Source organism: Ictalurus furcatus, chromosome 9 (genome assembly GCF_023375685.1).
Source record: "Ictalurus furcatus strain D&B chromosome 9, Billie_1.0, whole genome shotgun sequence".
NCBI lineage: Eukaryota > Metazoa > Chordata > Actinopteri > Siluriformes > Ictaluridae > Ictalurus > Ictalurus furcatus.
This window is the reverse complement of record NC_071263.1, coordinates 17,758,319-17,773,634: the sequence shown is the minus strand read 5'-3', so window position 1 is coordinate 17,773,634 and position 15,316 is coordinate 17,758,319. Positions and strand designations below refer to the sequence as shown.

General features: G+C 39.8%; 1 protein-coding gene across 2 annotated transcripts; it reads left to right on the top strand.

Annotated features, from left to right (window-relative positions):
* Nucleotides 1-2,459: 2,459 nt before the first annotated feature.
* Nucleotides 2,460-15,246, top strand: fbxo34 (F-box protein 34). Of its 2 annotated transcripts, XM_053633014.1 has the most exons (4): nucleotides 2,460-2,716; nucleotides 2,862-3,059; nucleotides 9,405-9,554; nucleotides 11,458-15,246. In XM_053633014.1, the coding sequence occupies exon 4, from the start codon at nucleotides 11,468-11,470 to the stop codon at nucleotides 13,556-13,558; it is 2,091 nt and encodes a 696-aa protein (XP_053488989.1). In that variant the 5' UTR covers nucleotides 2,460-2,716; nucleotides 2,862-3,059; nucleotides 9,405-9,554; nucleotides 11,458-11,467; the 3' UTR covers nucleotides 13,559-15,246. The 2 variants fall into 2 exon arrangements, with proteins under 2 accessions (XP_053488989.1, XP_053488988.1); XM_053633013.1 differs by lacking the exon at nucleotides 2,862-3,059.
* Nucleotides 15,247-15,316: the final 70 nt, after the last annotated feature.

The window sequence follows — 15,316 nt, the reverse complement described above, 5'->3', positions numbered from 1 at the left end:
AATGAATGACTCGTATGGTATTATCCACGATATGTTTAGAAAGGAACTCCAACGAATTAGAAATTCAATGACCTTTTTTTCTGTTTTCCTGGTCTTCAATTACATTACTTATTTTGGTATTCATAGACATACAAGTAACCTAAACTGAAAGGATTATAGTTACTGGAGTTATAAAACACCTAATGTTCAGAAGAAATTCAACAGTTCAGGAAATTAGCTGTCTATAAACTCACATCTCACACTTTTGTTCCCTTTTCTTTTTTGGCATGCACCACCTCTCAATTTTCATGACTTCTACTCCCATGTAGGGGGCCTGGAGGGGACCTGATGCACAGATTAGCTGCTGTTAAATTTTGAAAAACACCAGACAACCCTCATGGTCACTAAAGGATCAGAATACAAGAGATGTCATAAAAATGTATTATGCTTTAAAAAAATATTTAGTTAATGTAGTTAAACAGCCTACACTAGATAAAAGGTTAAATCTAGCACCTCACATGGTTGTCCCTGTGGATAAACCTTCAAAGGTTCTAAAACAGGGGGTTTTTCACAAGGTTTCAGGTAGAACCCAATTGGAAAGCTAAACCAATCAACCATCCAAAGGGGACCTTTTTTATTATTATTTATTTATTTATTTAATTTTTATATGAATGTAATGTCTTTGCTGTTAGCACGTTCGCCTCACACCTCCAGGGTCGGGGGTTCGATTCCCACCGTGGTCCTGTGTATGTGGAATTTGAATGTTCTTCCCATGCTGCTGGGTTTTCCTCCGGGTACTCCGGTTTCCTCCCCCAGTCCAAAGACATGCATGGTAGGCTGATTGGCATGTCCAAAGTGTCCGTAGTGTATGAATGGGTGTATGAATGTGTATGTGAGTGTGCCCTGCGATGGATTGGCACCCTGTCCAGGGTGTACCCTGCCTTGTGCCTGATGCTCCCTGGGATAGGCTCCAGGTTTCCCTGTGACCCTGAAGGAAGGATAAGCGGTATAGAAGATGGATGGATGGATGGATGTCTTTGCTCTTTGTTCTATTAAAACCAAGTCTGCCACAGAGTTCTTCAGTCAGGTCAGTGCTGCATTTTTAATGATGGAAACATTTGTTGCAAAAGCCCAAGTGTAATATAACACAACTTGAATTATTCACAAGTCCTTGTTTTGAGTGCTTACCTAGAACTTTTGAGAGGAATTTATTCGTGTTCTTAGTTCATTTCAAGAGCATTAATTTTACCTTGCTCATGTCTCAACATTTTTCACACTTTCTACCTGCGGAATACTTATATATAAATGTATAACTTGATATCATTCAGTATTCTGTTATTTGATGGGTTTCTGTTAGGCTTGTGTGCTGAAAGTGTGCTTGGGACAGTGTTCTATTCTCTTGTTTGTAAAATAAAATTTTACAGAAACACAAACATCACAGTTGCATTATCCCAACACCAGTACAAAGTGTGTTTTGTTCAGTCGTTTATTTCACTTACCACTGTCCATCTCTTACCGCCAATCCCATTTGCAAGTTAATTTTAAAGTCAGCGTAACTACAAAATAAAATATACTGAAATCTGCACTGCATTTATTTCTTCTCTTTCACTCAAATTGTCATGACAAGTTTTGGATATTGAACTCGAGGGTATACGTTTTCAAAAATTAAACTTAAAATAATCCATTGTCTTGACCACTTGTGACTACTTTTGAATTGAAACAAAGGTTATCTTCAAGTTGAGTTTACGCACATTTTTAAGGCAGCCGGTGAACTTTTGTTTCTAAGTTTAACCAAAATGAACTGTCTTACAGTGTGATATAGAATGACTGGAATGACACCAACAAAGGATTAGAGTTTAGTTTTTAATAAATACTATATTAGTTTTAATTAGGGGGCACAGTGGCTTAGTGGTTAGCATGCTTGCCTCACACCTCCAGAGTTAGGGGTTTGAATCCCACCACCTCTCTGTGTGTGTGGCGCTTACATGTTCTCCCTGTGCTTTGGGGGTTTCTCCTGGGTACTCTGGTTTTCTCCCCCAGTCCACAGACATGTGTTGTAGGCATTTCCAAATTGTCCGTAATGTGTGAATGCGTGCGTGATTGTACCCTGCCATGGGTTCACGCCCCAGCCAGGGTGTTCCCCGAGTTCCTTGGGATAGGCTCCCCTGCGACCCTGTGTAGAATAAGTGGTATGGAAAATGGGTGGAGGGATAGTTTTAATCATGTTTTTAAGTTTGTTTTTTATAGTGTCCAAAAAGATATTGAAACGCTTAAAAGCGCACGGCTTAGCAAACAACTCTTTTTGTTTTCTTTGTATTTTTATGCAATAATATAAAGGGGAAATTATATTTAGCTTGAACTCTGCACCAAAAGCTGGTTTGCCAACCGCCAATAAACCGTACAAGAAGAAGTAGAAACTTGAGCTCTTTACTATGGTGCAGTATGGGAATGTGACTTGGCCCCTGTGCTCTCCTCAGCGGGTTTGTACGTGCGCGTGCCCGAGAGCGTGTACGTCACGTCAGCGCGCAACTATATCTGGCTCAGGCGGCTCGTCTGTCTCTATGCTGTTCTGATGTTGGGACGGGAGGCGCAGGAACTCACACTAAATTTACGGCTTAAAAGTGGATAGAGCGATTTCACGAATCAGTCTGGATGGTGAAGACAAAGACGCGCGGTGTGGAATTTTTCCAGCAAGTGCATTATAACGTCTTATTTCTCGACTTTATTTTTTGCCCAGGTCAGCTTGACTCGCTTCTAACTCTTCCTACTAAATGATCAAACATTTCTGCATTTTTATTTTCAAAACTGTATTCAAGACCCTTTGAAAAGTAAAAGCTACATCTGACATTTTTGTCTAACTGTCTATATTTTCCTGGCTGTAGCTGCGTGTTCGTGGCTGATTGATCTGTCGAGTGAAACCAGCTAGCTGGCCAAGTTGTGGTTCGGCAGATAGCTAAGCTAGGCTAACTATCCGATGCTGCCTCTGTGTATAATTAGCGTGATAGGTTGGCCAGCCACCTAGCGGACTGTTTCTAGGATCATCTTGGACAGCCGTGTAGTCGATGGTGGAGGTTCATAAGGTATTTAATAAAAATGTTTTATCTATAGCTTGCTGACTTCACGCTCGTGAACTTCCCACAACCGATTTCTCAATATTTTCATACTGTAGGTAGTGACGCATCTTATGAGTTAACATGGCATCATAACAACAACAACAACAACAACACTGTCTGACCTGACGAGCCCCTGTCAAATATTACTTTAATAAACGACATAGGGCTTTCCCCCCATTACGATTATTATTTGGACCATCTTGTAACTTTACTAACATGCTAACTATATATTATTGTTGCTATCTGGATAGCTGTCTAACACATAGATACGCTAGGGAAATAACTTCGTGGTGTTTGCTGAGTTGAGTTATTTCTGTTGTAATAATTGCTTTATGTTAACTAGCTCATAATAATAATAATAATAATAATAATAATAATAATAATAATAATACCTTTATTTGTCTTTGTCTTCTCTGGCCTAAAATAGGGTAGGATGCTTATTAGGTTATCTTGTATAATTTTGTTGTTTTCCCCTCCTTCCCCTTTATGTTTGGAGTCTTCTGTATAATTTTACGTTAATACTTGTATCAGGGTCAGGTTAATATAATACGATTTGAGCTCGAGTCTCATACCTACTTGTTGTACATCCTAGAAATGACGGCCACATGACGCTCAGTTCATCTGCTTTAACTCAAGTTTCCTTCCAAAACATAGGACACTGTTACTCACAGTCTTCACTTCAGGCTTCCAGCCAAACTTTGAACTCAAGCCTGGATTGTGATTAACAGGTCTGCAGTTAACAACAGCAGATGCTACCAAAGGACCTTTTTTGGGTAATCAGGGAAGTGGGACGAGCGTTTTGGAGCCTTTTGACTGCTTTAATTGTAGGCTAGTAGAGAGAAGAGTGGGTTTTGTCTCTGTCTAGTCAATTTCAAACTCAAAACTTGGTGTCTGCAAATTATATGCTCCTTTGCAGTCATCAGCTGCATGTTTCTCTGTCACTGGCATATGTTAAACAAGTGTGGCTGAATGCAGGCCATCGTGTCATGCTTTCTGCCATAGGATCTGTAATCTTTCTTGTAATGCTTAAGTTACCTCTTTTGATTTATTTTTTTTGTACATAAGAATGCAGTGACCAGTATGCAGGTCAGTTGTGATTAATGTTTGATTCAGCTTTAACAGTTAACTTGTGACTGAATATGTCGCCATGGTAATAATACCAATAATAACAGTTTTTGAGGCTAGAGCATTTTACTAAAATATGCAATGCATCATGTTTCAATACAGGCATATTTCATTTACGTCGTCACAGTTGACCAAGCATTATAAGCAAATCCAGACTTGGCATGTTTTGTGTTTTTCTGCTCTAAGAAGTAGATGTCATATTTGAACATATGGAACTGCGTTTTGTTCTGATTGAGGAAGTGTCCTTGTATATAAAAAATGAAAGTCTGTCGTCTGGAGCCTATATATATAAGGCCTGTTTGAATGTCCTAGGCCCTCCAGCTCGTATAAGGGGTCATCTGCTGACTGGTGTGGTTATTTGGCTGGAGAAAACCTGTCTGCCTGCTTTGCCTGGAGTCATGTAGCAGAGGTCTGTGTGCAAGTAGGTGGGTCTAAAACTGCTTGACAAGCCTCTGAGAGCTGCTTAAAAAACCTTAGTCTGGGTGAGGCAAGTTTCGTACAGCAGGTTGCGACAAGCTTTTGTCTTGTAGATTAGAGAAGTTTTATGTTGGTTGTTTTGTATGATGTGCTTGTTTTTTTACTTTCAATGAGACTGCTGTCTCTTTATTTGTAAAGGTATTAGTAGTTTGTGGCAGGTAGGATTATTCTTATCAGAATGTGTAACAGTTCACATTAGTTAAGACATATAATTGAGCAGATTGTGAAATATAGAGCCCGTGTATTCCCAGATAATACATTCTCCATATTCATGCCCGTTTCTGTTTTCTCCAGTAGTTGCTTGCACCCAAGTGTGTATATTTGTGAGCAGAGACACATGAGCACACATCCTCATGCTCTTTGTCCCAGGGTGTGTTCAGAGCATTCCAGTAAAGACTGATCTTTCCATTTACAGACACACTAGGAACACTAATCTCTGTTGAAACTGCCCTACCAGTGCAGGCTTGATGCAGTTGCTCAAAAATATTCTCACATTATGCTTTGGTTTAGACATAGCCAATATTATCAGTACTGTCTACTGTAAATATATAGTATAGTGCTTATATATGTGCATACAGGACAGCCATTTTACAGAGAGAAATCTGGCTTGGGAGAACAGTGTTGAAACCTTTATAGCTCAGACTACTGCTCCATATTAATGGTTTCTTGTTTCATGTGAACTGGTTGAGATGTAGACATGTTTGTTGATCTGACATTTAGGGCCTGCCATTGTGTAACAATATATTTGATCATATACAAAGGCCAGTGTGACGTTCTCTCAGGAGATGTGAAATTCAGAGCCTGGACTGCTGTAAAACAAAGTATCATTGAAAAGTTTAATGATCTCATTGGGAAAGGGCTCCTCTAGGCTCAAAGAACAACAGAGTTGCTAACTTTATCAGGATTGTGATTGATTTATTGCACTAATACTAGGAAGGTGGACAACAAAAAAAAAACAGACTTCATGTTGTTTACTTGGAAATATAACACTCCCTAGCGGTGATGACCGAATGAAAGCAGGTTAGAAGTATTTCTCTTTTTCGTTGTTGATCAGGTTTTCATCAACCGAAACATCACCCTTAACAGAATTATCATGCAATGGGTGACATTTAAGAGTTGGCATTGAATGGTTATAAACTCTTACCCTTAAACAAACTTCTTTTATGTCAGTGAAGACACTGAACCTTTGACCTAACCTTTTGCAACCAAGACAGATGTTCTGGGCATTAGAATACCATGCCACAAAATATTTTGCATTTGCAAATGGAAAACAACCATGTGAGTGTGTTTGCAAGACAAGAACACAAATATGAGCATAATGTTTTACAAGAGGGCAATTTGTTGTACAATAGCTCCAAAAGTGTACTAAAAGTGCCTGTACGTCTTGAAAGAGAACAGGGATGAATGTGGAAAACAGGTCCAAAGTGTTTGCCAAGTGTGTTGAAATAGCAAGACCACAGTGTGGGGAACAAGAACTTTCAGTTTTAGCAGGTCTCTTGACAACTGAACTGCTTAAAAATATCTGAAGGCATAGCAGATTGGTAGATACAGAGACACTGGAACTGAGGCCCAGGGTGTACAGTATCTGCATCAGTGCTTCAGGGTATTGTATTTATTACTGACCTACACACAAGTACGATTCATTGTTTCTGACAAGATGTAGATGATCTACTGAGATGGTGTTAAAGAACACTACAGTTGAGTTGTGCTACTTTTGTGGTGAGATTCACTGATTTATACGTTTGTGGTTTTTTTTTTTTTTTTTTTTTTTTTTTACAGGTTCTAAATTGTACATGCACCAGGATCAGTTTGTAGCAGCTGCACTGTTTTAGAACTTGCATTATGTAATCTAGCTGTCTCCACCTTTTGAATGCGTGCCATTATTATTCAGAAAGTTCAGGTAGTGTGTGCTTTGAAAGCTTATAAAAGAGTGTGCAGTCTATAAATTTTTTTCCAGCACAACCCTTTTACATGTTTCACACAGTTCTGTTTGGTATGCATTCTCATTATTGGTAGACTGAGAGGTGTGTGTATGTGTATAGTGGGGTGATGATAGTATGATGTGGGATCTGTCTCGCTTTTCATGATATTCTAAACGTATTGATTATTGCCTTATATAGACATGCGAGGACATTGCGTAGCCATTGGCTAATCATTAGACATTCATATTTCATCTTGAAGCTGAGTTGTTCATGACGGTGCCAGCCATTCAGCTATACAAGTCTAGTTCAACGGGTATCGGTTACTACCGTGCTGTACTGGGGAGAACAATGTACGCATGTTAAGGATGTTTAATAATTTTATAATATTTATAAATGTACACATTTGTGCATTGATCTCAGTGCAGGGAAGGGGTTTATGGGTAAGTTTGGTACATAGAGGTGGAGAGTGCTGTAATCTACAGTGCTGTGTGTTCACCACAATTCACCTGAAGGCTGTTTAATGCACAGATTTTGTTACCCCTATTGTGAGGCTTTCTGAGGATAATTTATTAATCTATCAAGATGGTATTTATTGGGCTTTTATTATACATGGTGATCTTTAATAGTTAATAGTGTGGTATCTGTGATTTAGAGCCCAGAAGTAGCATTGATCAGCTGCTTCTCCATTCATTCTGCACTGAGCTGTGAGATTTATTTTCTGCCCTGTAGTTTTCATGTTTCTTTTATGTATGAAGACACTTCTGTGACTGCCCACAAACACCACACTCACATGTTCATAAGTACATGAACCCAGAGGTATAAACCAGGCCTTACAGTATTCATTTTGCTGCATGCACACAGTCATTTGATTAATTTAAAAATAAAAGAAAGAAAAAGTGAAGTTGAAGAGCAATTAATAGTAGCGGTTATATAATTAAATGTATACAAAAATGGTTAGTACATATTCTTAAGTATTATTGTTTGATATTTTAGTGACTTGTGAAAATATGAAAGTGCCCCTCTATTTACACTGTTGCTTCAATGGTCCAGGCAGACCAAGATACACACGATACTGGCTTGTACACCAAGCCAGTGACATCACATGGGTGGGGAAGGTGTAGAGACAATTGAGCTGTGCAGACGTCATGTCAGTGAGCAGGTGTGCAAAACTCCATCCAGTTGAAATGGCGTAGTTGTCTGCGGAGACACCGTTTAGAGCAACGTTTAAACTACACTGTAGATGACTCTCTCCTAAAGCAGCTCATTCTATACGATTTTTGTGTGTGACAACCCTCTCAGTTTTGAACACTAATATTTTATCAATCATTATCTAAATTAGGCTACATATAAAATTATACAGTTAACTTTTGATGGAAAACACATTCAGTTTCACAATCTTCATGAGTCACTGCAAGAAGAAAAGTTACATGTGTGCATGAATTAAAATCTCAGTAAAAGCTGTCTGACATGTTCAAGTCGAGGTCCCAGTGCTTGTTGGCCATATTTCTCACCAAATTCCTTGTGCTGCCTGTTTTGCAGTGGAGGGATTTTTAACAGCTTTTGCATTGCTGGTTTTGTTGTCTGTTCACTGTTATGGTCTAATCATTTTCATCAGAAAAGATAAGAAAAAAAATCTCACTCTTTTGAGCTGTTCTTTTCCGCATGTTGAGGGAAAGAAACTTGTTTTCTTAATTGGAGCTAAACGTTCTTAATCTTGCTGCTGGAGCCACTGCAAGTCAAATTAGCATGTGAAATTTTATTAGCCTGTAAGTAAAATGTATCAGATTTGAATACATCAGCCTATTTAAATGCAATATTGAATGTACGAAATTTTATAGAATCAAATTGCTTGCCACATTCTGATATTGACATTGAACTTTCAGTACCTTGTGCATCTCTCATGTGCAGTACAGTGAGTGCCTATTTTGTAAGAGTCATGGTGCAGGCTTGTGGATTTGTATCTGTTTTGCTTTTCCATCCACACTTAAGTGTTTTCAACTACCAAAAAACATAATCTTTTGGGATCCATTCTCCAAAGTAGATAATTATGAAACCACCTCCATGTGTGACTGTCATATGATCTCTACAATACCAAAAATGACTAAACTTACCATGATGTATTCTTTTTCTTTTTATTTTTTAGAAATCATAATTTCATGTTATATGTGGCATATAAAAGATTTCTTTGTCAAAATAAATGGAAATGGTGGAAATGAAGTAAATGGTCATGACTCAGGGCACACAAACACATGCCCAGCATGCTAGTTTTTGTTTAATTTCGTATTCCACTGTGGACATGAAAATGAGAAACTGATTCAAAAACAATAGTGTTGCCAAAACATAATGGTGTAGTTTTCAAAATCACTGTGAGCTTAAACAGAATCCTTAACAAATCAGCTTACTACTAAATGACTTCTTTGGTTACTGTTTCACTTATCCCACCTTTAATATTGACCTGATTGACCTAAGATTTTTGCACTGCTAGATTATATTGTTACACTAGTTAATGCTGACTCGAAGAATTTGGACTTCAGCACGTTTAGTTATCCAGAGAACCTTCAGTGTGCCTGTAAAGACTCAGAGGCTCACTTGCCTGTTGGCTTTCCTAATGGATTATGGATACCAATGGAGTGTATAGAATTGAAGCACTTGCACAGTGCTGATGTTCATTTGTGCAGAAAGCTTTTTGATCTCCTTTTTGAAACTTCCCTTTTTAAAATCTTTTTCATGTTCACTCTTGTCCAGACCTTTAATCTTGCCCATGCTTTTGTGTGTTGGAATTTTGCAGTGTGGCTGAAGGGCTGAAACTGGGAGAGAAACACCACTCTGCACTGGAGGGAGGAGTCTAATGCCTCAGAAATGTGAAACTCAGTTAGTGTAGTCCCACCCCTTACAGGGAACCAAGGAACCAAACCTCTCATCCACAGAAAGTTTGGAGGTAAGCATGCCCCCCCCCCCGGTCTTCTTGTTTAAGTTTATCAGAAGTTAAATCCGATTCACCATAACCTTAACCTAAATAATTTGTAACCTACATGTGTCTCCTGAGTTACAGTATAATGAGGTAAATAATTAGTGATGTCTTACTGTAGCTCAACACATTAGATTTTTCCAAGAATTGTACATTGCTTTAGCAAACCACCAAATAAACATGTGTAGTGATTCAGGAAAACCCAGATGCTCTGCATTTGCCTGGGTAAAATGCTGTTACATTTTAATTGGCATAAAACAGGCTCTACAATTGTGACTTCATCCTTGTTTTTTCCTGAGTTGGACAGTTTCCTTGGCAAGCCCCCTAAAGGGGAAGTCATGGACCTTTTACAAGGCGCGTTGCTGAATTCAACATGAGCTCACCTAATCATTTAACATGACTCATTCTTTGGTTTTGCTCTTTTACTGAAGTCTGTTTTCTTATCCTATAATGCGCTTCTACTTTTTTCCGTTTGAAAATTATCATTAGCTCTCACGTGTTTTGGCACAGGGTGTTGAGGAAAGTCTGAGTTCTGTGGGCAGGCCAAGGCTTGGGCTAGAGTTATGTTTTTGCCAGATTGTGTAATGGATAAAAATCAGTCTTGGAGGGCTAGATATGAGCAGACTACTCTCCAGTATGAAACAACTCCCACCCAGCAAGTGCTCATGTGCAGGCTGGGAGGTAGTGGTGAATGGAGCAATCCCATGTAGTTGGTTGAAGATAATGGCCACTATATATTCCCAGGCTATTTTGAGTTTTGTGTCTAAAGATGGGGTTGAGTGTGCACACATGAATGAGATGTTGTTTTGTATAGAATTAGCAGTATTTTTCTGCTTCCACAGAGGGGCTATATCCTTTCTACCTTATGATAGAAAGATGGCTTATGATCATGTGGATTCCCAGCAAATGGTGGTATTAAACAAGATTGAGTGCCACACTTCAAGCTATATATATGATACCTACAGCTGCTAAGTAAGGTCAGAGTGTGTGGTGTGTGAGTGTTGTGACAGTAAATGTCTGTATCCATGGAGAGATATGTCACTGTTAACTTGCCATATTGGATGCCTCAAGCTTACTCTTTAAACACTAAGTCAACAGACCTTACTTAAGGCTGCATGTATACAGATGGAAAGATTTCTTGTGTACCCCACATAACCATCAGTAAAAAACTTATTTTCTTTATATTTTAACCAACCTATAGTGACCCCACTATGCTCAGTAACAACTATCTACACACTACAAATATCATCTCCGATTAGAATGAGAACCTGCTCCATACTTATCATTCCCATTAGTGTGTCCACACTGAGATGGACTGCCTTATAAGCACTTGTCTCAGAGGCATCCCACACAGCTGCTCATGGTTATTCTCTCATAGGCTTTTTGAAGCAGATGGGTATTGGTCAGCTGACTGTTTGTGTAATACCCCAGCTGTGTCTGGCTCGGAGTGGTTCTGGTCCTAGTATTAGTCCAAGTGCCAAAGAGAACAGCTAGTGTTTGTTGCATTGTCTCTGACACCACCAGAATTCTCCATTAGCCTACTTGTGCTCTGCCTTAGGATCACTTGATCAGTCAATTAAAGATAACCATATATATGGCTTTATTTTGCAGTTCACTTCAGCAGTTTGTGACAGGAGAGGAAAATTAATAAGGCATCAAACATGTGTTGTTGTGTTTCAGTTACCTTGAATATCTCGTGACCTTTAAGTATTTGAACAAAGCCTTTACAACGGATACCACTGTTTTAATAATTACATATTTGATGAATCCCAAAGAGGTTCACCTGTGTAATGCTATGCTTAAATCTTACTCCTCGTATTAATTGTGACTAAATTGTTGGATTTTTTTTCTTCTTCTTTTTTTCTGTTTTTAGGTTTTCAGCCATGCTCCTCAAGCCATACCCTAAGCCACAGGATAAAGAACTTCACCAGGACGGGGGACAGGATGGCACAGGAAATCTTGTGGGTCAACGGAGAGTACTCAGAACTGAGTGGGGTTTTCGCCAAGCGTGCAGTCTCATGGGCTCGCCTGGCAACGGCACAGTTAACCGGTACCCCCTCAGTGTCATCTCCACCAATACTCTCCGTTGTACCACCAACAATAGCAGTACCCCACCCACAAGAGCAAGTGGGGGTTTCTCCCACTCATGGGGTCACAAGAGCAAGACCTCCTCCTCTGTCACTACATTCACGAGCTCATTAGTGCTACTCTCCTCATCAACTGGCATGGAGAACGAAGGCTCACTAGGAATATACCAAGGAGAGGATGGAGAGGGATCGTTGGACATATGGGCAGTCATTAAGCCTGGGAACACCAAAGAAAAGATTGCAATATTTACCGCCCAGAAATGTAGTCACATTGCAGCAGGTAGCAGTGACAAAGCTTCTGAGAAAGAGGGGATTACAACAGATTTTCGGACAGTATCAATGAAAAGCAAAGGTTGCTGGGATGGTGAATGGTCTATGGCAAAGCGAAGGAAGCGGTCTGGAAATCTCGACAAGTCAAGATGCGTTACTCCTCCTGCACAAAAGTCTGAATTCTGCACAGCACTTTTTAACTCCAACAAAAACTCAAATGCTTTCTCTGGTATAGCTGGGGACATTGTGAAGACAGATGGAGAAGAGGGTGGAAAAACGATCTCTGTGGTTGAAATGGTGGCATACCTGGAACAGAGAGCTAGCGATCATGTAGACCCAAAACGTCCATCATTGCGAAGCTCCAGCACAATTACTCTGTCCAAAGGTCTATCACTGCTTCCTCCAGGTGATCAGGTGTCTAAAGCTCCACAGCTACCAGATGCCCATGAGGAAGAGGAATCCGTGCGAGTGCTGGACATGGTTGCCAAGTTGGAATCTCAGTGCCTCAGCAGACAAAGTATGAGAGATGGAGGAGACCTTTCGCGCAACAACAGCCTGCGGAGGAGGGTGGGACGTGTTTTGCTGGCAGGATCTGAACCATATTCTGCAGTCTTGCCAAGCCAGGCTGCATTGCCTAGCCTTCCTCAGGACGAGAGAGCTGACAGTCACTCAGAGCAAGTTGCTAGTGATGTAGATAAACCTGGAGCCCCACCAGAAGCCTGTGTGCCTGTGCTCTCAGAGCATTTTGCACTCCAAGTTAGGAATGTGAGTGAACAGGAGACATGTGTTAAAGTAGACACAATAAATAGCCTGTACACTCTGGCCAGCTCAGAGACCCATGAGTGCATTGAGGAGCCTCTTCCAGGCATGCTGTTCTTTGCTCAGTCTCCCCCTCAGGCTCCTCCAGAGCAGAGATATTCCTCTATTTCTAAGCATAGCTCCATATCACAAAATACAGAGGACTCCTCTAATGACCAAAAGAATGAACAGAGAGGGGCAGCACCACATAAACAGGCACTGGAACCTCCTTTTGCTGATGTGTCTTTCAGAGAGGAGAACATGGATAAATTGGGGGACAGTCATGATTTGGAGCAAATGGAAGAAGAGTTCGGTGTACATAATCGGGGTCTCGTGCCTTTACGTCGCCTAGTGTCTCATGAATTCTTGGAGACCCGCTTTAAGATTCAGCTCCTTCTGGAGCCCCAACAGTATATGGCATTTCTGCCCCATCACATCATTGTAAGGATCTTTAGTTTGCTGCCTACTGAAAGCCTGGCTGCCCTCAAGTGCACCTGTCATTACTTCAAGTTTATCATTGAGAGTTATGGTGTGCGTCCCGCTGATTCCCGTTGGGTCAGTGATCCGCGCTACAAAGACGATCCCTGCAAGCAGTGTAAGAAGCGCTATGGCCGTGGTGATGTGTCACTTTGTCGTTGGCACCATAAGCCTTACTGCCAGGCATTGCCCTATGGCCCTGGCTACTGGATGTGCTGCAGGGGCGCCCATAAAGACACACCTGGTTGTAATGTGGGACTCCATGACAACCGGTGGGTCCCTGCCTTTCATAGTATCAATATGCCAATTTATAAAAAAAGCAGGGACAGTGAAGATGTGTAGTCTGCTGGAATGGGATGGTGTATGAGCTTTTTTTTTTTTGTTAGAGATGTCCACGTGGCTGTAACCGGTGTGGGTGAATACTGGTTCTTGTGCCTCTGCCACCATATGAGCTTATGTTTTGTTGTTGTTTTTTAGTTTTTTTTTTTATGTTGAATCAGCTTCTATCCACACTGCTGAAACTAACTAGATGGCTGTATTTTTGCATCAGATTCTCCTCTGCCCACCAACACATCTATAGAGCCTACTCAGGTCCTTAAAGTTGATCTGCACTTTAATCTTTAATTGCTGAATTCTTGTAAATTGTCCAGGGTACTTTCCGTTGTTTTTACTCTCAACAAGCATCACTTTGTGTCGCACTAACTTATTTCCCAGAGAACACTTAAACATTTCCCATTCGTTATCATTTAATATATTAGACACAAAAAGCCTAACTTTGTTTTAGCGTACATTTCATTACAATTAATCCATTGTTCTTTTCATTACAGACAAGTTTGCTTAAAGAGCTTAATATAGATTAATATTTGCCCCCTTTGCCCATCTTGTAATTTCAATAGCTACAAATGTTCTGGGATCATGTACTAGTTAGCATTGTTTCTGGCTGGTCTGAAAGGTGATCCCAGTTGTTTACACTGTACATAGCAGAGACTTATATAATAATGGGGTGAAGAGTTTCTATAACTTGGAATGGGTCTTTGGGTGGAACACCTTTTCATGTCTGTGTTTCACATTGCTTTCCTCTAGATTTACAGTATTTTGTTAAACTGTAAAATGGCAATGTGCATGCCTTCAACTTAAGTATTGGCACCTCCCTAGTATGATGCAGTGTTTCTAATAGGGGAACCTTTGAATGTAGGGAGGCCGGTCAATTGCATTATATTTCCTATGACCATCTGGATGGCATCAGATTAAAATTTTTTAAAAAAGACTGTATCCATTGCAATGTAAACTAAATGGTCTCCAAAGTGCGTTTCAGAGTTTTAAAGAGCATTATTATAATACTTATGCTGTTTCTGCCTTATAAGGCATTTTACTTCAATAAAGTGTATTCCTGGAAAATTTGCAAGCTGCATTTGTTTTGCTGTCATACCCTTAGAACATATGAATTGCAAACATGTAATGTGAATATCATGCAAGCTTAAAAAAGGTGGGAGAAACAAATAACATGCGTTCTACTATTTTGAGATTTATGAAGGAAAAAGTGGTGAGCTTTATTTTGTGTTCAAGACTGAAATGTCTGTGTAAATTCGGTGGGCACAGCTATATTTTGAGAGTGGTTTCTTTTCTGTAAGGATTGATCCAGAGTGTTTGGAGATGAGTTGCAGTTAAGCAATGTGAAATGTTTTACACTCTTCTCCCTGGTCTGGTCTTTCAAATTAGGATTTGACTAATCCTGCCTTGAGCTATATGAAAATAATATGTAAATACTTAATGTTTGGGCAGAGAAATATTGCCAATAACCAAATGTATCCAAGTATTGTTGGCCTTTCCCACTTTTCACACCCCTTTATGTATATACTGGCATTTCTTTTTCCCTGATAAATGATGGCCTTTAAGTGCACAGTACAATGAGTGGATGAACACAATTCACTGGGCAATAAAATATATGAAAATAGCTCATTGCTTCTCATTGACTCTTGGCAAATAATGTCACAGTAATGTTGGGTTTTATCAAAGCATAAATATAATGGTATACATTTGGTGGTATTGATACCTCACTCAGGTTTAAAGTGTGTTCCATCCTATAAATGCATCATTGCA

What these genes read in the sequence shown, in the direction of transcription:
- fbxo34 (XM_053633013.1), top strand. Translation starts at nt 11,468, where the DNA reads ATGCTCCTCAAGCCATACCCTAAGCCACAGGATAAAGAACTTCACCAG.